Here is a 25299-nt window from a genome sequence, read left to right as displayed (position 1 = left end):
TTGTAAACTTACAGTAGATCTCTGCATAACCATGATGAGTGTAAGAGCACATCAGCTGTATAATCTTGATGTGTGTGTAGTTGAAGCAGATCATCCACATCACTCTGAAGTGGGGTTAGCAACAGGAGATTGTTTCACAGCACTGGTATGATATGTGTAGTTATAACTCATGTGCGTAACCATGATGTGTACGTAGCCAGAAGATCAAATATATATTTGTAGTTTTTTAGAAAGTCAATGAATGTGGAGTGGATCACCAGCATAACTTTGATGAAATTAATTAGACTGAGTACCACTATGAGTCAAACTAACACATGTAACATCAGAGTATGCAACCAGATTTGGTTCTTTCGAATTAAATCCACTTCATCCACTCACAGATTACAGCTGGGATTTGGTGATTGTCAATTATGCTGTATGTCTAGATTTTCTGTAGGGTTTAGATATTGTCCAAAGGGAAGATCGTGTCTTTAAATGGAAATACAAGAAACTTGTAAAGTATTTTTTTTGTTTTTTTTTCGCATGCAATGGGGCAGTGGTAGCTCAAAGCGCTAAGGCCCTGGGTTACTGGTTGCCACAGTTGGGCCCTTAACCCTAACTGTTCCAAGGGCGCTGTATCACGGCTGACCCTGCGCTGTGACCCCAGTTACGCTGGGATATGCAAAGAAGGAATTTCACTGTGCTGTAATGTATATGTGACAAATAAAGGCTTAACTTATTAGCAAACGACTTCATGCAAATCCACCATTAGCAAATGCAATACGATATGAGGCATGAAGATAGATCTTTTCCCTTTATGTATTGAAATTTCTTTCTGGTTTTTTTTTTTTCATCTATTTTTACTTGTAAATCCTGCTCCTCCAACAGAGCATTTTGCCTGAAACCTGTACGTACTGTACAATGACAGCACGTGGATGTACATCATATATCATACCAGAATCTCTGAGGAATTGCATCTGGCATTTCATTCATCCATTACTACAAGAGCGCTGCTTTTCCTATTTGCATACATTTGTTTCAGTAATCTGTGCCAAAGCTGGCTGAAGGGTAATGCATGTATAAATGACACATAATGATTCTACATCAAGCAGTTCCCAGCTCTGTACCATGGTTCCTTGGGGAGACAATAGCAATCAAATTCCCACATTTTGACGTTGGTAATTCACAACCGCATAAAGTGGTAGTGTCTCCGCAACTTTGTAGCTGCAAATCTCGTCATATGGTTACTTACAAATTATGCTTGATGCAAATCAAAGTCGTTACCATGAACAGGGTCTGACTGTGGTTAATTTCATCTGCAGTGACCGTGGGGTATGTGGTATTAGATCATACTGTAAAGGACGCGTAGTGTAGAAGTAGGACGACTGCATAACCCTGAGGTGTGTGTAGCAGTACTACATCATCTGCATAAACTGGAGGTGCACATAGCAGTGGTAGATGGTTTGTTTTGTGTGTGTGCGTGTGTGTGTGTGTGTGTGTGTGTGTGTGTGTGTGTGCGTGTAAGAAAAAAAAGAGACAGACGGAAAGAAAGATGGTCTTTGGGGAGTAAGCATATTCCTCTCCTTAATGCGCAACTGCAGAGATCCATCAATCTTAGAGGAAACATGCAACATTAACTTCGCTCACACACACGCACACACACACACACACACACACACACACACACACACACACACATAGTTCTTTATAAAAGCATCAATCAAATGTCTGTCTGTCCTTTTGTCTGTCTAACTGTCTGTTTGTCTCAATCTCTTTCGTCTCTCACTCTCTCTAACACACACACACACACACACACACACACACACACACACACACAGTGACTGACCTGTCCAGATGGGAGTCTCCATGTACAGCAGGCCAATCCACGAAGATTCACTCACTGTTTCTCCACACACTCACACATACACTAGTCTTGGGCCTGTAATACACACAGGAGAGAGAGAGAGAGAGAGAGTGAGAGAGAGAGAGAGTGAGAGAGAGAGAGAGAGAGAGAGAGAGAGGGAGAGAGAGAGAGAGTGAGAGAGAGAGAGAGAGAGAGAGAGAGAGCAAAGGTTATTCCACTGTCCTTTAAATAAGACAAAATTCCTTACTGTCATGGAGTCTTATGAGTAGAATAAAAGCCGTTACTATCATGATTGTGATGATTCCCTGAGAATTCTGAAAATAAATGGCGAGTGTAACTTTAACTTCATATATTCTTAAAATATCAGCTCAAAGGCACTCATACCTCTCAGACTCAAAGAAATGTCAATCGCTCCCTCTCAAATACTCTACACTACTGTACTGTACTACACTACCCCTTCATGCTCTCCCACTTCCAAACACACCCATTCATCTAACTTACAGTATAGACACGCCCCTCTATATAGACACTCTATTAAAATAATATGAAAATAAACAATAAGAAGTCTTAATATTAAGACCACTAAGTGGTGAAGTAAATAACATTGAAGGGCAGTAAGGGAAACAAGCTGAACGTCAGTTCTTTAAATTGTTGTGTTGTAAGCAGGAAAAATGCACAAGTGTAAGGATTTAACAGCCAAACTGTGATGGCCATCAGCAGGTCTTGTGGGGTGTGTCCTAGTATTCAATGGTTATTACCTAACAAAAGCTCACTGGGCCTACACACTTGCCTGGTCTGATCCCAACAAAAAGCTATAGTAGCACAAACTGCTGTTGACAAAAATTCCAAGATCTCAATCCAATCAAGTATTAATGAGATGTGCTGGAGAAACAATTATGATCCTTGAAGGCCAAACCTTAATTTTTTTTGACCTTATGGAACTGCTGCTTACACCATACCATGGTTACACCTTCAGAGGTCTTCTGGCACGTGGTTGTGATAATATGAAAGATCAGCATATACAAATATTCTGGCTAGGATTCAGACTTTTTATATTTATAAATCCATATTAACATGACTTGGCTTCGGCCCAGACCACTATGCAGCCCTTGTGTACAGTATGTGTGTGTTTGTGTTGAGCTATGTTTATGAACATTTATACGTTCTGGCACACACCCAGATTCTAAACCAGTGTGTGTATTGATTGTGTCCCTGTGGACACACAGCAGCTGTAAATGAAGTGTATACTGGGAGCACTGGGATCATGGCATAAGCAATTAGTCATTCATCAAAAGTAATTAAAAACTGCTGCTTCTCTCAGACTGACTGGAGACACACTAATTGCTGAGACACTAAAAATTAAGCATGTGAAAGAAGCAACGAAGCCACATGTGAATGGTGTTGCCATAAAATGCAGCTGTGCTATTCCATAAACACACTTATTTTACTGGGGTCTACAGTATGACATAACCTGGGGGTTGGAAAGTTATTTATGGATTTAATTATATTGTGATGGTGAAGACTGCCATCGGTTATTTTCTGTAATGAACAGGACTCAGGAGATGTGTACGTCCATGTGCTGGTATGGGAGGAGGGGTTTGGTGGATTTATTAATAAAATCCAATAGACAATGTGAAATCAGTCTAAGTATATAAGAGTTAAAGACAGAAATTCATGAAGAATTCAGACAAAGAACAAACCCAAAGAACAACTGTAGAGCACAGCAAGATTGACGAAACCGATAACTAGACACATGAAACAAACACAGAGATTCATATTTTTCTTATTTGGTTTATATAATAAAAAAATAAAATTATTTAAAGAGGAAATGAAGAAAAAGTGGTTAGTATTCAGAAAGTATTAACCTTTGCTGGCATGGGGATGTAGTGTCCTGGGTATAAAAAAAGAACGCAATATAGATTTGCAACCAAGTAAAGAAGCACTATATATATATATTTTTTTTTTTATATGCATGAATTTCAACAAGTAGTGTGCTTCTATTCGGTAGGTACTAATTAGATGTGGAATATTGTAGTACGTATGTGTAAAGTTAGGTGCCGTAAAGTAGTTACTGATATGAACACAACATTTCTCGAGACAGGATTTTCCTGCAAGAACCCAATACTTCTTTCTTGCATGACTATCATTGTTCTTGAGAACATACTACAGAAGACAAATTGTCAACGTGTACAATCAGTTTTCAGCACTAGATTGTTGGAATATAGTTAACAGTGTGTGTTTGGGGTAGGGGGATTGGGGGCCAGGGACCACGTGCCATAGCAGTGGGTGGTTTGTGTCTCCGATCTCCCTTGTCCACAGCCCTTTCTTTAATGTCCTGTATTAATCAGGCCATTCATTAGTGTAATAGCTGTCATTTCTCAGGACTCAGTGCTGTGATTCATGGGCATTAGGCAGCATGTCAGCGCTGGACTGTAAGATTTATTACAGTGTTTGCAGCAGGTAGTGTGTGTCCATTTTTCATTACACAGACAAGTTATTAAAATTTCTCCAGTGATTAAAATACTGCATAAGTGGTTGGTCATGCTCAAACATACATGTGCACATATAGACGTAAGCATATGTGAGTGAGACGTGCAGTACATGGCTGTGAAGTGCCTTTCCATTGGATGGTCAATGTGCTATTGTAAGAAAGATGTTTAATGTGTTGCTGTATGTATGTAAGCATGAGTAAAGTGCATGTTTATTGAGCTGCTGCAAATTATGTGTAAAGTGGATGGTCGATGTGCTAGTGTAAAATATATATAAAAATATGACATCTTCTCGCATTCAGGATCCCAAAAGTGAATATCCTGCTTCTCCAACCCATCTGGGCCTGACGCAGATGTGTTCGATACTGGCTACACCTCATTTGCTGCAATAAGATTCTCGAAGAGCCCATTATCAGCATCGGAAGCCACCATGAATGACGCCAACCCCTGGAGGGATCCTTCTGTACCTGCCCACCTCGCCCCAAAGAACTTGAAGAGTTTTTCCATCAGGACAGAACATTGTTCACCTTCTGCGCCATACAGGACAAACGTAGCAAGCTTAGATCATGCCTTCTTGTACAACCGCTGATGCCTTGTTGCTGTAAGGGATGTGTAAAGTGGATGTTTACTGAACTGCTGTAAATAATGTGTGAAGTGGTGTTTACTGAACTGCTGTAAAGTATGTGTAAAGAGAATGGCGTATGTACTGTTCCAAAAAATGTGTGAAGTGGAGGTTTACTGAACTGCTGTGAATAATGTGTAAAGTGGATGTTTACACAGCTACTGGAAGGTATTTGTAAAGAAGATGTTTACTAAGCTGTTGTAAAGTATGTGTAAAGTTAATGTTTACTGAATCACTGTAAATATTTTGTAAAGTAGATGTTTACTGAACTTCTGTAAAGTATGTGTAAAAGGAATGGTTTATGTCATTTTGCAATTAAATGTGTGAAGTGGATGTTTACACAGCTACTGGAAGGTATTTGTAAAAAAGACGTTTACTGAGCTGTTGTAAAGTATTTGTAAAGTGGATGTTTACTAAAGTGCTGTAAATAATGTGTAAAGACGTTGTTTACTGAGCTGTTGTAAAGGATGTGTAAAGTGGACCATAAATGTGGTGGTGTGTGTAAAGTAGATGTTCAATTTGCTTCTGTGAAGTTTGTGTAAAGCAGATGTTTACTGAGATGATGTAAAATATGTGAAAAAATAAATGTTTACTGTGCTGCTAGAAAAAAAAATAATTAGGTATATGTTTATTATGTTACTGTAAGGTATTTGCTAAAGTAAGTGTTTAATCTGCTGTTGTAAACTAGGTGTAAAGTAGATGTTTACTAAGCTGGTGTAAAAATGTAAACTCTAATCTATGTATAAAGTCTAAAACGTTAGACATGTGTGTTATGTCTAAAGTATATCTGTAGTGTGTTGCTGTAAATATTGTGTAAAGAAGATGTGCAATGTGCTGTATTGTAATATGAGCTAAAGGAGAGTATCATAAAGAACATTATGGTGGAGATGATCTATAAAGCTTTCTCATGCCTGGGCCCAAACCACATACATGATAAATTGTTTTATTTGCTTTAACTTTTATCAGAATGTCAGCAAATTTAATATTTTTCTCTCCCTCTCTCTAGTGCCAAAGTGGCTGTTGGTGAGAACCCGAAGAATTCCCAGCAGGGCACAGGTTGGCATTGCAATACATTTCATGTTAGTGTTATAATTTAGAACTACTTGTTGCAGCATAGGCTACTGGCAGCTGTGCTCTGAGCCACTCACACACATGTATTGATCATGCCCCTGTCTACCCATGCAGGAGGCAATAAGAGCGTCTCTCAGAGATCCCTAATTGGTCTTCTGATTCTAGACGGGTCATATGATAAATGTACAGGTTTACATTTAGACTAGAGATGCCTTTTGGCTTTAATCAATATAGATTGCCAGAAAAGAAAAAGAATGGAAAAGTCCAGATAAAAGATGAGAAAGGGTTTAGAGGAAGATGAACGTAAAGATTGTATTGGGGCAGCAGCAAGCCCACGTAAGTGTTGCTGCACGCCTACTGTGTAATACATTTTAACATGAATAGTCAAAAGAGTTTAAACATTAGAATTGTTGTTGTAGACATCTCAAGCGCACATGTGGGAGGCTCAGACAACACTACTGGTCCGAAAATCATTCCCACCCCAGCCCTTCTCTCTACTGTCAAAAACTGATTCCTTGTTTAATGGGAATGATACAGCTGTATCGCTCACACTTCTGTTTCTCACAGATAAAAATACACCAGGAATACGTTAAAATTGAAAAGAAATGATTAAGTTAAACAGAGAAATTTAAATAAAGGAAGAAAACAGTGATCAAGCAAAGGATAGTAAGTGAGAGCATGAAAGAAAGAAAGAAAGAAGAAAGAAAGGGGAAAAGTCTACACACCGGTGGGAGATTTTTACCCATTTCCATCATTATTTCTTATTATATTCTTAATATTTTCTCTCTTACAGTTTCACTGGTGTGGGCGTGTGTGTGTGTGTGTATGTGTGGTGTGTGTGTGTATGTGTGGTGTGTGTGTATATGTGTGTAGGTGTGTATGATATGTAGATGGGTGTCGTATGCCATGAAGGGGGAAATATGTAAAAGTGCAGCCTGCATGGCATTTTGAGAAAGCGTTTCGTCAATGAGAATCATATTAAGATGATAAAGAACAGATTCGGGGGCCGAGCCACATCGATCGGGCTCACGCTCACTCCCCGGCACGCTCCACGCAGACGTGTTAATGAATCAAACACCACTGCATGTGTGTGTGTGTGTGTGTGTGTGTGTGTGTGTGTGAGAGATAAGTGAGGGAGGAGAGTCATTATGATTGTGAATTAGAGTGAGAACCATGAAGGGAAGGATGAGAAAGGGAAAGAAAGCGAGAGTATTAACTCCTTTTCTTCACTCACACCTCGGGTAAATAGGGCCTAATTAAGTGGAAACAGTGTACCAAAGCTTTTCGTCTTCATTAAGACCAGACAAGTAGGAAAGTGAAATGTAATTGGGAACGGTTCCACTTAAATGGGAGGAACAAAAAAAAAAAAAAAAAAAAAGAGTGAGTACGAGCTGAGGCGCCCGGTTCGCTGCTTCTGAATAAACTCGACATTCATGCTACGCTGATGTGGTTAAACACGATACAGAACCTGCAGCCACGGATCACAGATCAAACGACCCAGGAAGGAGAAAATGTAGCTGTGATCAGCTCAAAACATCATCCGTGACTCCTGCTGTAGAATAAATAAATAAATAAATAAAATAAATTCAGTAATTATCAAGATTATTATAAAAAGTTTAATTATAAGAAAGGAAAAACCTAAGAAAGGTATGAGATAATGATAATGTACAGTAATAGTGGTGTATATGTGTTGCCCATGAATGAGCGGTCTGTAGAAAGAAACAAAGAAACAAGAAAAAGGAGACAATAAAAGTAATGAAAGAAAGAAATGTATTATTAATTATAGATCCATAAATACTGTATAGATGAAGAATTTATAAATACTGTAAGGATGGTGGGTTCGCTGTACTGTAAATGCACTGCCATGCTACATTGTTAATGAATATTGCAAACACATAGAATAACTGCTTCTTTTACTCCTTTTCCACACAGCCACAAACCCACAGCCTCGTCCTCTCAACACTCCTGCGCCACAGAAATCAATAGCCTTCTTTGAATCAAAGCCACAGATGCTGAATAATGGATTAGCGCAGACATCATGATGCAAATTAGCCAAAGAAGTTTTTAATAAAAAACAAGTATAGGTCAGGCTACAAAGCATTATAGCCTCTCTGTAAAAGTGCATAACTCATGTGCTGTGCGTTCAAACCGCGAGGCTCCCGACAGCACATACTGTAAAAATGGGACGCTTTGGAGATCGGCTGTTACAGTCAGTCGCTCTCTCGTTAGCAAATTCTCCTAAAAGACTTCCCTTTCAATGGATTACAATAACAATACATAAAAGATTTAATGTACATTTTAATAGATCACTGGGACATTAAAGGATGTCCAATTAAACTAGTTTATCATAGTTGCAAAGCTCTCCAACCCGCATTTGCACCGTCTCTGCCTGCGATGAAGAGCAAGTCCAAAGCCGTTATGACTCATTAGACACGTAAAGGTGGGCGATGCTTTTTCTCCTTCTCTAATGCATAGCACTATTAAATGTCATGACTGTCCAGGTTAACGGTTTAATTCTAAATGACATTAACCCAATCATATTTTACAGCTTTAAGGCCCTGTAGAATAATGTCAGACATTTATCAGTATGAGCTTCTGTTTAGAACGCTATTTGCAGCACAGTCTAAATCAGAATCTCGTCTGACATATTTATCCTCAGAGAGACACTGATGAAGCAGTAAAAGCACATTAGTGCATTAGTGCTTATAGGGAGGGGAGCTGGCGGCCAGTGCTGTTGCGGAGACATGATGTATATGTTTATGTACAATTTGGGTTTGAGAGATTAAAAGGTGTACAGGAGACTATAGATCAGAGTTTTAGCTTTTTCTGATTCACATCTAAAAGTGTTAGACAACTTAGAACATGGCCATTTTGGTGGGAGACTATATACATTTTTTGGTGAGCAAAAGTATAGAAACATGGTGTATTTAAGGTAAATCAGAACCACCTAACACTTCATCAATCCAGTGACCCACTGACATCACTATACTGTTTCATTCTTCTTCATGATGCTTTTACAGGCTTGTAGTGTTGCTTCTTTCAGATCTTGTGTGTTTTATATAAGGTTATACAAGGTTATCCAGTCCCCTCTTCAGAAGGTGAAATGCTACTCAGTTATGTTAATTTCTGCTGATTAACTTGGTCAGGCTAAAGCCTTCTCTTATTAACCTTTCTACCCTTAATAAAGTCCCTTGTTGTGTTAGCAGTGTGTTTTGGATCATAGTTTTGCTTCATAATGAATTATCTTTTTTATTGGATTTTTCATGTTTGATTTTTTTTTTTTAATCAACAAATGCTGTCTTCATTGGTAAAATCAATAGCCCCAATCAAAACTGTGAAAAATTCCCTAAATTGTTGACATATCTGCGCTAGATTTAAATATCAGGTAAAGACGATTGAAATAACTGTACTGTGTCTCATGTTCATGTCAAACCCAAATGTCTTGCCTATCCAATAGAGTTAGAGGGAACTCTAAACATATAGAGACTTAAAAAAAAAAAAACTGAAAGAAAATGTCCAACCTCTAACAACCTGGCCACTTACTGTGACCCACACCCTCACATGTTTACCTATGATAGCTAATCAGTAAAGTATAAAGATCTATGCATTAGTATTCCCCAAGAGAAATGGGATCTAGGATTTTATCCACTGTCATATAAACCACATGTGAGAAAAGCTAGGCCTGGATTAGTACCAGTTTTCTGTAGGAATGTGTCTGCACTGTTTAATCTGATATCTTAAGCATGGTGTTTAACACAAATCTGCTCTAATAATTCTAGGCCAAATACCCAAACGGCCAGACAAGCTAGGAACAATTAACCCAGAGAGAACATCTCACACACTAAAGCTGAAGCTGAATAGGACAAATTTGGATGTTTAGGTGTAGATGTTTAAGATTTTGTCTGGTTCTCCTATAAGTCTTCTACTGTATTAAAATGTGTATACAGTACCAGTTAAAAGCTCATATATATTATAGACTTGACTTGACTTAGAGCAGGCCAACAAGTTCCAGAACAACAGGCCAAGTATAACTGAAACAGAACAATAATGTTTGGAATGCCCAAATCTAAACCCTAAATGATACACGCAGAGATGGAGCAGCTGAAGAGGAACGCAAACAGCCCAAGAATTCTTACAATAGCTCAGGCAAAGCCGAACATCTGATCTCATCAAAAATGGTCCAACCTAAGAATAGGGTAGATAAACTAGAACAGCACAGTAAGATCTGAAACAGTCAAATCTGCAGAATCGCAATGTCCTAACGCAACAGTCACATGAGGACTCAAACAACCAAACCAGAACCTGAACGCCAGACCCAGCGCATAAGAACTGAGCCAAACCCAGACTTCCCCATAAGTCCTACAATAACTCAACTAAATCCAAAAGTCTTCATGGAATGAAATGAAGATGAGGCAATCAGAGTTGTGCACCTGTACCCATGATGGACTCAGCCATGGAACACTCATAACATCCTACAACAGGGAAAGGACAGATCCCATGCAGGTTGCATGTTGTGATTATTTGGCAAACGAAAAAAAAAAAAATGAGCAAATAGGGAGAATTTAGTGACTATATGACCTTTGGCCCCAATTATTTCTCTTTTTCAGCACTCTCTTATTCCCGCCGTCTCTTATCCCTGCCCTCTCGCACTCTCTCATTATTCAGTGGGTTTGTGTGGCCTGGTCAGTGCTACAGGAGCTGAAGCTGCACAATGGGAGGAAAAGTTCATCTAGTGTTCCTTCTGTTCTTCAGCTGGATGAGGAGTGACAAAGAAAGGATAAGAAAGAGAGGGGGGGGTGAGGGATGATATGTGGAGGAAAGAGACAGAGCGGAGGAGGAAGAGGGGAACGGTGAAGCTTGGTGTGGAGGAGAGACGACCGCAAAGAGATCAATGCAAACCCCATCATACATACCGGCTGTCTCGCTCTCTCTCTCTCTCTCTCTCTCTCTCTCTATCTATCTCTGCTCAGTAAAGCATTCCACAATCTAACTGAACCCCTGAAGGATTTACACACACACACACAGACACACACCATCATTATACAGCCTATAATGTAGCGAAACATCTAACCATCTCAAGAAAGACTGATAGAGCAATTGTCTTACATTTACAAATTAAGTGCGGGGGTGGGGTAAGTGTTCATCTCTCTTTTTTTATATTAATGCAATGTAATCCAATATAATTTAACTCACATCAAATTGAACTGATAATATTTTATTATAGCATTAGGTTTAAAAATAAAGAGAAAAAGAGATGATCACTGACAGGAGCAGCGTCTCTACAGTAGAGGTCAACATTAAGGATGACTGAGAAAGCGTCCTCATGGTAATGCGTTCCCATTTCTATAGTAACCGCTAATTCACAGGGCTTTGTCTGGGAGATGTCCACATGCATAGAAACAGAAATGGCTTGATGAGTTATTCTGTAAGGAGAGGTTTATTTATCATATATGGAAGGAGTCTCCAGTGTCACCGCTGCATAACTGTCATACAGTGAGTACAGTATGTGCACCATTAGATATTCCAGCAGTTATTGCTTCATCAGTTCTTATTATCCTTTATACTGTACGTTGAACAATGATGATATTTTACTACACACAATGAGGATCAGTGTTTCAGCCCAGGAGTAAAGTTCTGTGTAAAGACAAGATGAGGCAAAAAAAAAAAAAAACATTCCGAAGATTCTTTTGCATGTCGATTACCTATAAGGTGTGAAGCACGTGTGCTTGTAGTGACACCCACCGAAATCCATGAAAGGTCACATGCACAAGGAGCTGTGCGAACGAAATGAACAGTGAGGCTGCAAAGAACAAGGAAAACTCTCATGCTAATAAACATAGGATTTTGATTTTATTTGTCCTGTATGGATTTGTATCGGGACACTTTCTTTAGTTTTTTATTAAGGTTTAACCAATTCCCAAAACATGTCTGGTTTTCACTAAATGTTGCTGGTGCATGTAGTCCCTGTGCTAATGAGCTAACGTGTGTGTGTGTGTGTGTGTGTGTGTGTGACGTAGACTCCAGAGCTCCTCTGTAAGTCTCAGGGGATAAGGCTGTGTGCTAAACGGTGTGAGTGTAATAGAACAAATCAGTTTAAACTCCACAGTAAGTTTCATATGCAAACGCGCAGTGAGCTGTGGATGAGATGGTGTGGAGGTTTACATTAGTGTAAATGTGTACACACACTCAGCTGGGACATACAGCAGTATATATAACATATATATATATATTATTATTATTTTACAGGATTGACATAAACACATATTGCTTTTGATTAAACACTTATAACAACATTTTAGAGAGAAAGAGAGTGGTTTTATGACACAGCTACGAGTGCCCCCCCTCTCCCCCTCTCTCTCTCTCTCCCACTCTCCCTCTCTCCCCCTCTCCCTCTCTCTATCTCTCTCTCTCTCTATGTCTCCCTCCCTCTCTCCCTCTCTCTCCCTCTCTCCCCCTCTCTCTCTCTCTCCCCCTCTCCCTCTCTCTATCTCTCTCTCTCTCTATGTCTCCCTCCCTCTCTCCCTCTCTCTCCCTCTCTCTCCCTCTCTCCCTCTCTCTATCTCTCGCTCTCTCTCTCTCTCTCTCTCTATGTCTCCCTCCCTCCCTTTCTCTCTCTCCCCCTCTCCCTCTCTCTCTCTCTATCTCTCTCTCCCTCTCTCTCTCCCCCTCTCTCTCTCTCCCCCTCTCCCTCTCTCCCTCTCCCTCTCTCCCTCTCTCCCTCTCCCTCTCTCCCTCTCTCCCTCTCTGTTATTTCTTTGCCAGTAGTGTTGGATGACGAACTAAACCACATGCTGACTTTCATTTTTTTGTGGACCACTAAGCATTATGGAGACAAACTCTCTCTCTCTCTCTCTCTCTCACACACACACACACACACACACACACACACACACTTTCTGTATCCACGAACTGATCCATATCCTTGTGTATTTCAGATGCCAAAAGCAGTGTTTATTTCCTGATCTGTTTCCCCTGATGAAATTACCCACAATCCTTTGGCTCTTGAGGGACTGGGGCTCCTAATGCAGGTAATTGGAGAATAATGGAGCGACGCTGCACTTCTGCTCCACAGAATGGGACGAACGCTTCAGCACTGCACCCCAGGCTGCAACAAGCGCCTTCAAGTGTCTCTCTCTCTCTCTCTCTCTCTCTCACACACACACACACACACACACACACACACACACACACACACACACACACACAGAGATCTTTTAAATTTTTTAATCTTGAGTCCTGAGAGAGAGAGAGAGAGAGAGAGAGAGAGAGAGAGAGAGAGAAGCAGAAGCTAGCACTGCCATCTACTGACTGCAGGAAGAAGTCGTTGATCAATTTAAGGCCAAAATAGTCTAAATGCATGAACTGTACTGTACACACAATATTATATAATATATATACACACATACTGTACACACAATATACACTCAGGAATGAGGGAGCAAGTGAAAAACAAAGAAAGGAACAACAGGAAAGTTATGATGAAATGTAAAAAGAAGAATCAAAGACAAATAAAAGACAAGTAGGAGAGAAAAGAATGAAAGTGAGCAACAAAGGGAAAAAGTAATTAAAAAGAGTTTAAATAAAATAAAAAAAAACAAAAAAGCAAGACAAGTGAGAATTAAATAATTGAAGCATGAAAATAAATAAATGAATAAATAAATAAATTTATTAATTAAAGGACAGAATAAATAATAGAAGAAAGCTCAAGATAAGATACAACAATATAAATGTATATAAGGCAAATGAAATGAGAAAGGAAAAACTGTAAATAAATAGTAATTATAATAATAATAATAATAATAATAATAATAATAATAATAATGAAATAAAATAATAATAATAATAATAATAACAATAATGAAATAATAATAATAAAAATAATGAAATAAAATAATAATAATAATAATAATAATAATAATAATAATAATGAAATAAAATAATAATAATAATAATAATAATAATAATAATTATTATTATTATTATTATTATTATTATTATTATTATTATTATAACTTTTTTTCTCTGTGGCTTTCTTTACTAGTGTCTCTTAATACGAGTTTCCATATTTGTTAAGCCAATAAAACACACTTTCAATCCAGCATCATGAAACACAGAGCTGGCACTTTGTCAGTGTCGTTACTTTAACTGGCCCGATCTTGTACTGAGTATTAGTGCTGCAGTTACAGTTTCCCCCACTAGATGGCTCCACAATGACAAAGATCCATGCTGCACCATTCCAGATCATCCATGCATCCTCATTCAACCCCTACATCCATCCATCCATCCATCCATCCATCCATCTCCCGGAACCTGCACCCAAGCGATAAAAACCACGCATGACGCAGAACCCTGTCACCTTCTGCGCACAACTCCAACGTTCTCCACTCTGTACGAGTAACTTTCACACCCACAAACACTGTGGAAAGGAATCTTCAGGAACTGCAAAAAGTCCCCCAGGAACGATTTTAGCACAGATGTGAGGGTGTGAAGGGTTGCATAATCGTTCTGCAGCTCTGCGGCGAGTTATGGTAGAACATGAAGTTCACTTCAGTTTGTGTGTGTGTGTGTGTGTGTGTGTGTGTTACAAAGTGTATTATTTCCTTATAACACAAGTCCCACTCTTATACCCCAGTGATTTATAACAACAACTATATAATAATTAAATCTCGGTTAAATGTAATGTTATAAAACATCCACTAGACAGTAACTTCATTTAAATAAAATCCCTCACGTAGTGCTCTCTCGCCTTATAGTCCTTCTATCGTGAATGTAGTGAGACAAGTCTGACTCACCCTATAAGCGACCTGACAGCTTCTAGACAGTTTTTGTACAGGTTAATTGATCCAACTCATTTTTAGCCGTAACACATCTGGCTTCTTCTTCCACACACATCAAAGATAGCAGAAGTGACACTGTTTACTCTCTCTCTCTCTCTCTCTCTCTCTCTCCCTCTCTCCCTCTCTCTCTCTTCCCGTAGGTGTAATTATGCATGTTTAATAAGTGACATATCTATTAGTACAGGCTGTGAAGTGACGAGGTCCTGTTTAATGGCTGTCTCACACACACTCATGCACACACTTACACACACACACACACACACACACAGTTTCGCCTTTTGCTGTTACATCTAATATTTATGCAGAAAAAGCACACGCACAAAATCGCACACACACACACACACACACACACACACTGAGAGAGTGAACCCACCCACACATTGGCAGGATGGATCAGTGTCAAAGCAACTATGGGTCATGCCATTCCTCCCACAGAAAGGCCTGGATGTTGGAACACAGCAGTGTGAGAATACACACTTACTCTCACACACACACACACACACACACACACACACACTTACACAAACACAAGTATATACATACATGCATACCGTACATACATACACACACATACACACTTTTTATCTTGAGGTAAATCACCGGTAGCTAAGAGAGTTCCTGGAAGCACAGAGACAAAACTCACATGGTCTTTAAACAAGTTTACATTTTAGTCTCACCTGCTCCACACATTCAGTCTCACAAGTCCTCGGGTTTTGTTGCAACAATTACCCCCCCCCCCCCCCCCACAAGTCCCTGTATTTGGTCCAAACAATTCCTTGCACTCCGTCCACCCAAGTCCTTGTGTTTAGTTTTCACAAGTCCCCATATTTGGTCTCAACTAACCCCTATATTAATGTCCCCACAAGTCCATGTATCTGGTCCCCGCAGTCCTTGTACTAGGTGCCCTGTTTATGGTCTCCACAGTTCCATATATTAGGTCTTAACAAGTTCTCCTGTTCAGTCCGCACATGTCCCTGTATTTCTCCCGCACATGTCCCTGTATTTCTCCCGCACATGTCCCTGTATTTCTCCCGCACATGTCCCTGTATTCCGTCCCAACGATTCTCAAGATTCAGTTACAACAAGTCTCTATTTTGTCTCCTTTATATTAATATTACTGTATGTAATCTCTTCATGTGCCAGTGAGACATACCGTGACAATACATAATTTAGTTAATGTGTGTGTGTGTGTGTGTGTGTGTGTGTGTGTGTGTGTGTGTGTGTGTGTATGCATTCTCAGGCTTATTTAAAGGAACGCTGTATAAATCTCTTCCACAGAGGGAATGTGTGAGTGTGTGTGGGCTGACGTGTCAGCACATAGGCATATGTGAACAAGTTGTATATAGCAGCACATACACATACTAGTTATGTCATTAATTATCTCTCAACACACACACACACACACACACACACACACACACACACACACTGCAGGCTGTATGTTTCAGCGTTGTTTATGAATGGCATAATATAGTGTATATATGCAAGAAAAAATATATATATAGCTAAATATATTTGCTTGTGTGTGTGTGTGTGTGTGTGTGTGTGTGTGTGTGTGTGTGTGTGTGTGTGTGTGTGTGTGCACAGTCAATGCTTGGCTTGCATGTACTGCTGTGTGTAAGAATTTGTTACCTTCTGTTCATTTGCATGTGTCAGTGAAGCTGTGTGTGTGTGTGTGTGTGTGTGTGTGTGTGTGTGTGTGCGTAAAATGTGTGTAAAATGTGAGAACAACTACCAACATGTGTTTAATAATATATTAAAGCTCAATGCTAGATGACCCTGTGACTTTAACATGGCCAGAAGCAGAGGAGGGAATCTGCCTGCCATAACGCATACCCATACACACACACACACACACACACACACACACACACACACACACATAGATAGACAGATAGATAGATAGATAGATAGATAGATAGATAGATAGATAGATAGATAGATAGATGGATAGATAGATAGATAGATAGATGGATAGATTATGTAAATAAGCGGAGTGTGTAATGGGGTTTTGAGGCTTTGATCTGCTTTCAGTGGTGAAACAAAGTGTGAACAAATGTGTAATGAAATGCACTCAGTGCTTCTCCTCCCTGTAGAGCACATAGATGCCAGAATTACTGAGTAAATAAACTCATAATAGGGGTGGGGGGTTCTGCACACATCTGTCTTTCTTTATCCATTTCTCAGAGGCCAAACGGTAATAGCACACTATAATGAAGGAAGTGGGAAGTGAAGTAGAACTCCATCTGGAGGTAAATTTGGGGCTCACACACTGCATGATCCAAAGAGCACACATCAGTGCACTGCTATCATAAGGTGTCAGATGCGTAACTCCATCAACTGAACACTGGCTTCTTTTACAACAGACTTTATTTTACATCCTTTACAAAAAAAAAAAAAAAAAAAAAATCCTTAATGAAAAGATTCGTTTTGTTTCATGTTTCATGTCGATTCATTTTTTTTTTTTTTTTTTTTGCATACACCAAAACAGCAGGTGGCAGTATACACCTACTTGGTTTGTGAGCACAAGCGAAGAACAAAGAAATTAACGTCCGTATCTGATATCATATCAATCAATAATTATTGTTCAGAACTCTTAGCAAAATGCTTGTTATTCCTTAAAGGTGTGCTGTTCTGTACGCAAAACCACATGTTCATATTCATGACTTGCCAAGTATGGAATGATTGTAATGTCTCTGATCAAAATGAACCAGACTTTAGGGTCAAGTGTTCTTGGGCAATGATCTCGGGTTCTTAAGGTAAAAACGCTCTTATTTAACCAAGAAAAAAAAAAAAAAAAAACTCTGATGCACATCTTGCTAAAGATTTCTGCCAGCTAGCTTAAAGAAAAAAAAGTATGAATCCATGTACTTATATTCAAAATTGTATACAAAACACTAGAAATTGCTTTCACATGAGCATTCAAAGGTACAAAGTAAGAATCCTTAATTCCTCAACAATTCTTCTTTTTCTTAGAATCTACAACATTACTGAATGATTTTCTTCTTAAAGCTTAAAACATGTTAAACAGTGTGTGTGAAAAGTACCTAGGCAGTAAAATCTGTAATATAGTACATATTTCCAAACAAACGTACTTTATTACATAGGAAAATGAAAGCAAATCTTTAGTTTTTAACGTGGGCTCTGGTGGCGTCAACCAGTTTCCTCAAATGGCCCAATGAACCTCCTGAACCCATGCCTCCCAGTGCTCCAGTGTGCAAGAGTTTGTCCTGTACACGTCTTCCTTAGTGGAGCCACAGAAGAGAAAAAAAAATCACATGGAGTGAGATCTGAACTTCTTGGAGGCTATTAATGAGGTCCCAGCCCATGGCCTGGACAATACTGGTCTAACCACAAATGCACAGTGAGAGCTGAGAAAATGGGCTGGTGCACCATCCTGCATGAAAAGAAGGTTGCTAATGTTATCCCAGCAATAGGTCATACTAATATTGCCTAGTTGATTTTCACTTACCAGAAGGTCCTCAGGTCCTCATCTACTCTAGTACTGCTGAGCTGCCGATATTGGGCCCATGAGCGAGGTCCTTTACCCAGAAATGCTTAGATACAACCGGACAACCCGACACTGAAAGAAACTGCCCCTGAAACAATGAATACCTCTCCATCGGTGGGGAGTTGTTGATTTGTTGCTTGATAGACCCAGTGGCACTTGTGCAGACCTTTAGCCCAATAACCTCTATGTGAAGTAAGATAGTATTCTTCCAATATTAAAATATTTTAGTATTTTGTAGTGTATTCATTGCATAGATCAAGCCTGTGTGATTTGCTAGATCTTGTAAGCTAAGTCATCACTGATTATATTTGTTTGGTTTCCATTCCCAGGCTCTCACTGGTGATTTACAATTTAAAATTCATAAATTTTTTTTTCATCTTTTTGCTTCTTTTGTACATATCCGCAGACATCTGGTTCATTCGACAACACAAAACAACAAAAAAAAAAACGAAAGATCTGCACAGAATCTGCAAGGAGTTGCATTGCTTTTTGACAGTAAGCAATAACACACTGGTGGATGTTTCATTCTACTCCCTGCACTCTTTCTTTTTCTCCCATGCTATTAATCCTTTTTTTCTCACACTGTTTCTGCTGCCTCCACAGGAAACCCCTTCTCCTGCACAGTACACACTGTTTTCCAAAGACACTGCATAAGCCGAGGCCATATGTATTGATCTAACCCTTAATGTTGTGGAGGGGGTGTGGAGACTATTCTAAGTTGAGGCACAGCAAATCATAGACTGCAGAAACACCAGTCAGCCTGTCTTTAGACTATGTGGAGTAAGTACAGTACGTGGAGTACATGGAGGTAACCCAACGAGAACAGGGGGAACATGCAAACTCCACCTGGAGATGCAGGGTGTAACAGTGCTAATCATTTATTATATTGTACACATTAAACTAGTGGATGACCCGATGTCAGTGTGCCTGTTCTTCCAGATGTTCTGTTGATCCATATATTCTCAGTGAAGACTTTTAGTCATGTGTCCATACTCATTATCAAAACAAACATAGTGTGCCATACTGTAGATAAGCAACATGGATGGAAATTCAACCCAGGGGTTCCTGATGATGGCAGGTGGAGACTGAAAATGAGAAATGAAAACAATGAGATGATGTTAAAATCATAGATCTGGTTACAAATGAACAAACAATTAAGCACAGCACATAAAGCTTTATTTTATTAAAATAAAGTGCTGCAGTTATCAGTGCAGTGGTGACTTTGCCCTTTGCAGTGTTTGTACTGTAAATACAATTACATTTTATTTTCCAAAGCATTGCATGTTAAAAGCCTGTTGGCAATCTACCTTAATGGTACAGTACATAATCCAACGTTCAATGTGTCAGAAAAGTCTTATAGATATTCTTATAGAATTGATTTAGTTGTCAGATCCTAAGAATAATGCAAGGACACTGAACCCCCATGTAAGATTCTGCGTTGAAGACCATCCTCCTGGTTTTTTCCTACCATTTGTTTTGGATAATCTTCAACTGCATTTGGATCTTTAAGGAACAACAGGGATCATATTGCTCACTGAATTGCTCACTTACACTCATCATTCAACATTTTGGGCAGCCAAGGGGTCCTGTAATGCCTTACAAATGCCATGAGTAAATCTAGTTTGCTGGAGCAGACAGCCAGCGAAGAACATGAACTGTGTTACTATAGTGTAGCTAATGTGTGTTTTTAAAGATTTATAGTTTGATATTTGCTTTTGGAGAAATTGCTGTTGTCTAAAGACTTGTTATTTCAGATAGATATGGATAGCTTGTAATGTTTATGAGCGTCACAGAGCAAAATCTCTAGTGTTGATTTCACCAACACCTTACAATGTTAATATCCAGTAAAGAAATTAATCCTGGCGGTGCTAAATAAACACTCTGGGTGTTAAATCAACATGCTAGGTTTTTGTTTTACAGTATGTTCATGTAAATGAAATCAGAAGCTAAAATGCACAGTAATATTTTAATGTTAGTTTTGTCTGGTACCTGTAACCCACCTACAATACCCCTGTCCTCCACTAGAGGTCACAGAGAATTCTTGTACAGGGGTCACCTCTGATCATTTATTTCTGATTCACAACATGCAATAATAATAATAATAATAATAATAATAATAATAATAATAATAATAATAATAATAAAGTATTATTGTTTTAGAAAAGGCTAATGTTTTGTTAACATCTGAACCTACAAGCAAAAATTTACCGATACTGGTACAAGTGTCACTTGGCCTTTACAGACTTACAGTTCAAATTTTGGATGGGCCCCAGAATATGTATAGCAATATTATTCCCTGTTTCAACAAACACATGCCTAATTTAACTGCATTAACTTAAGTGCTGTAAAGTTATGCTGAATGCGAGATAAAGAGTTCTAGTTCCATTGGTATGGTTGCATTTGTCTCTATAGCTAAAGCAATATTCCGAACTGCCATGCAAAAACCGAGTGTGAAATCGTACAGCAGTGACCCATGCTAATGGCTCGACCCCTTCATCCAGGCTGAAGAATCGTTCTCTGTGGGAAAGCAGGAGATGGAGGGAGAATAATGCAGTCAGTTGAAAAGCAATAAATGTAAGAAATGGTTTAAATCAGTGTTTTTTTGCCTCTTTAACACATCTGGCTGGGTGATGAGTTGATGAGATGAGTGAAGGGAATTATGGTTTTATCACTTACTACGACAGAGATTTCGACAGCAGTCACTCTTCATTTAAGATACAGAAAAAGTGTGTGTATTCCATATACAGTGTTTAGTCCATTTGATTGAAACCCTGCTATGTTCTTCTCCTATTAAAGGTAAGGCGTGTGAGAACACATCAATCACTCTTGGGTACAACCATGTCTTATCAAGTGGGCTCTAGTAAAATAAGTAAATAAATTAAGTAAAGGTTGTAAAAAATGAAATTTAGAATAATGGAAGGCTGGTGAGAATTAGCTCTAATATTAGACCATCCGTAGTTTAAACTCTGTGCAATCACATTGAGAGGGATGCAAATGGATTACTGTAAAGACCATGTGTTATGGAACATAATGGGCATTTCAGGAGAAATTAGAGCAACATTCTATGTGTGCATGTGTGTGTGTGTGTGTGTGTGTGTGTGTGTGTGTGTGTGTGTGTGTGTAGGCTGCCAGCATCTTTGCCTGTGTCTAGAGCCCACACATATGGCTTGCTTTACTGCCACCACCAACAACTTCTGCTGTCGTGTGACTCTTATATGTGTGTATGCGTGGGTGTGCATGTGTGTTTTATTTGACAGTTCTTCTCAATCTTGCCTAACACACACATAGTGTTGTCACATGCCAATCTTGCATCAGCTGCCAGCATGCAGGAATTAACCATCAGATAAGCCACCTGGATTATTGCTTGCTGATATATAAACACACAATTCAGTGCTACTGGTTTCATCATTCAAAAATCAGTGTTTTTTTGCCTCTTTAACACATCTGGCTGGGTGATGAGTTGATGAGATGAGTGAAGGGAATTATGGTTTTATCACTTACTACGACAGAGATTTCGACAGCAGTCACTCTTCATTTAAGATACAGAAAAAGTGTGTGTATTCCATATACAGTGTTTAGTCCATTTGATTGAAACCCTGCTATGTTCTTCTCCTATTAAAGGTAAGGCGTGTGAGAACACATCAATCACTCTTGGGTACAACCATGTCTTATCAAGTGGGCTCTAGTAAAATAAGTAAATAAATTAAGTAAAGGTTGTAAAAAATGAAATTTAGAATAATGGAAGGCTGGTGAGAATTAGCTCTAATATTAGACCATCCGTAGTTTAAACTCTGTGCAATCACATTGAGAGGGATGCAAATGGATTACTGTAAAGACCATGTGTTATGGAACATAATGGGCATTTCAGGAGAAATTAGAGCAACATTCTATGTGTGCATGTGTGTGTGTGTGTGTGTGTGTGTGTGTGTGTGTGTGTGTGTGTGTGTAGGCTGCCAGCATCTTTGCCTGTGTCTAGAGCCCACACATATGGCTTGCTTTACTGCCACCACCAACAACTTCTGCTGTCGTGTGACTCTTATATGTGTGTATGCGTGGGTGTGCATGTGTGTTTTATTTGACAGTTCTTCTCAATCTTGCCTAACACACACATAGTGTTGTCACATGCCAATCTTGCATCAGCTGCCAGCATGCAGGAATTAACCATCAGATAAGCCACCTGGATTATTGCTTGCTGATATATAAACACACAATTCAGTGCTACTGGTTTCATCATTCAAAAACACTCCAGTCTGACCACATCCTTACCAGACAGTGTAGCTTTTCTAAAAAACAAATTAGGCTGAACAATACAGTAAATGTTTTTTTTTCTCCTTTTTTACATGCATGACACAGTATAAAAGATGCAATCAAATCTGATCTTCAGACTAAGACCATAGAATGTAGTTTTAACTGACATCCAGACTAATGCAACACAATTTAGTCATAGACTATTTTTCTACAGTACAGTCAATCTGAATGAGACTGCAGGACCTGATGACATGGCTTGTAGAGTACTCAGAGAGTGTCCTGAATAGCTGATGGTTGTCCTCATAACCTGCTTCAACATCTCACTGACTCTCCGAGGCAGGTAGTCATGCCTAGCTGCTTCAAATTGACAGCCATCATATGCATGCTAAAGAGGTCTGTGGTTGAATGCTTGAATGCCTACAACTCCATTGCACCAACCTCTGTCACCATAAAGTACTTTGAAAGGATGGTAATGAGACATATCGAGACTTCAAAACATGGGTGACCTGTTACAATTTGCATATCGCTCAAACTGATCGACGTATAATGCTACACAAGCCAGTTATAACATTATGAGCACCTGTTTAATAGTGAGTAGGTCACCCATTTTGCCATCAGAATAGTATGCACTGTTTGTTCTGACATGTTTCTGTGAGAACCAGCTATTTCTTTCTTTCTTTTTTCTTTTGAGCTACAGTAACAGTTCTATTGGATCACATGACATGGGCCAGCCTTCACTCCCAATGTGCATCAGTCAGCCTTGGCCATCCTGTTTTCCTCACTTGGACCACTTTTGGCTGACCACTGCAGACCCAGAACATCTCACAAGAGGTGCAGTTTTGGAGATGCCCTGCCCCAGTTGTCAACACAATTTTGTCTTATCAAAGTCACTCATATTTTAACATTTGGTTATTTTTTATTCCAAAACAATAACCTCAGAAAAAAAAAGTTTATTAAAGTATACCTGCTGCCGTATATATCCCACCCACCTCCCTGTGCCATTGTAATGAGAGACCAAATTGTGTTGGCTAAAAAACTCAGAACAATTTAAAAAGTGCAACTCTTGGGAGATGTTCCTGGTCTGCAGGGGTACAACCTACTAAAAGTGGTCCAAGGAAGGAAAACCATTGAACTGGAGCTCTTGAATGGCCAAGGCTCACTCATGCATGCCAAGAGTGTACCCATGTTGTCTCATGTTGTCTGATCCAATAGAGATCCCTTCCCTGCACATGTTAGTGTGGTTAACCTGCTCTATCACACCCGCTTCAATTCAGAAAAGGAAGTTAATTAGCTAATTAGTTAAATCAGGTGTGCTGGGAGCTGAGAAAACACAAAAATATGGAGGGTAGGTGTTCCTCCAAAACCCAGGGTGAGAACCACTGCAATAGAAATTGGTCACAAAACTCATCCTGCTCGGCTTCATTTCCTCTTTTTGCAATACAACAACACCTCCTGCACCATCATGATGAGCACTAGCAAAGCCCAGAGCTGTGTGCCCAGCCCCTTTCTGTTCATTCAGATGATGCATGACTGTACTATAGCACAGCTCAAACTACATCAAATGTGCAAATGATACTACAGTAGTGGGCCTCAACAGCAACAAGAAGACAGCATACAGTATAGAGCTGAAGTGGAGCAGCTAGTAGACTGACAAGACAAACTCACAAATACGCACACAAACACATGGTTACATTTTACTGTACTGTCCATCATGCATGTTTTTATTGTACCACTGTCTAGAAGTGCTTCAAATAAAATACAGATTGTCATGGTGGGAGTATCAACTGATACAAGAGACTTTCAACAAATGCTGCCTGAAGAATGCCAGCAGAAACATGGTTGTCCCGTCCTGCATCCCGTAAACACTTCATACTTTTGTACCTTGCAGAAAAAAAGTTGCTTTCAATAAGCCATACTCACATTCTTCAGAATAAACTTGATACAACATCCATCTCATTCTTATTACCGTACTCTTCCCTATGACTACAGCATGCTTACATATACTCTACTCTACTGTTCACCAATGCCACTACTTTTGATTGGTCCTTTCATGTGCCTGTCGGCACAACAAGCAATGGATACTCCCCACACTGGATATATATCCATCAATTCTGTAACAGTTTGATGCAAACTTGATGCCTGATCACTCACACAATTTAACACCAGTTAACCTAAACCGCTTGTCTCTGGTCTCTGGGAGGAAACATAATGACCTGGAGGAAACCCACCAGGAATGGGGAGAACATGCAATCTTCATGAACACAGACCCAAGGTGGAAATCAACACCCAGGGCATCAGTTCTAACCGGTAAGCCACTGTGGTGCCAATAACCGTACTACTACAGTACTACCCCTGTCCCAGTTATTACTGGGATATTTAAGGGACTTTGACTGTATGCTGAAAGCAATGGTAATGCTTTTTAATCACACACAACTAATGTATGTAGCAAAGTTACATCATACTGTATATTTATGATTGGTAGATTTATTTCATTGTTCTTATTCTCCATTTTTACATTTCAATTAATTTCAATTTTATTGATATAACACTTTTAACGATGGTCATTGTCTCAAAGCAGGTTTACAAAATGGAAAGAAAGTTGTGCACTGCCACTTTGTTTTCCTCAAATTCTGTACTGTATATTATTGAGTAGGGGTTATACAGGGTGGGAGTTCTGA

General features: G+C 39.3%; 1 protein-coding gene across 3 annotated transcripts in view; it reads right to left on the bottom strand.

Moving 5' to 3' along the window:
• The window catches only part of LOC128515708 (RNA binding protein fox-1 homolog 3-like), a 214124-nt gene that overhangs the window by 176453 nt on the left and 12372 nt on the right, over positions 1–25299 (bottom strand). For all 3 annotated transcript variants that reach the window (XM_053489838.1, XM_053489837.1, XM_053489840.1), the window contains exon 2: positions 1826–1918. In XM_053489838.1, the coding sequence (XP_053345813.1) occupies positions 1826–1847 (22 nt within the window). In that variant the 5' untranslated portion in view covers positions 1848–1918. The remainder of the gene's footprint in view (positions 1–1825; positions 1919–25299) is intronic.

Source organism: Clarias gariepinus, chromosome 28 (genome assembly GCF_024256425.1).
Source record: "Clarias gariepinus isolate MV-2021 ecotype Netherlands chromosome 28, CGAR_prim_01v2, whole genome shotgun sequence".
NCBI classification, from domain to species: Eukaryota; Metazoa; Chordata; class Actinopteri; order Siluriformes; family Clariidae; genus Clarias; species Clarias gariepinus.
The sequence above is the reverse complement of the archived record's forward strand: the minus strand, read 5'-3'. Positions and strand labels throughout refer to the sequence as shown.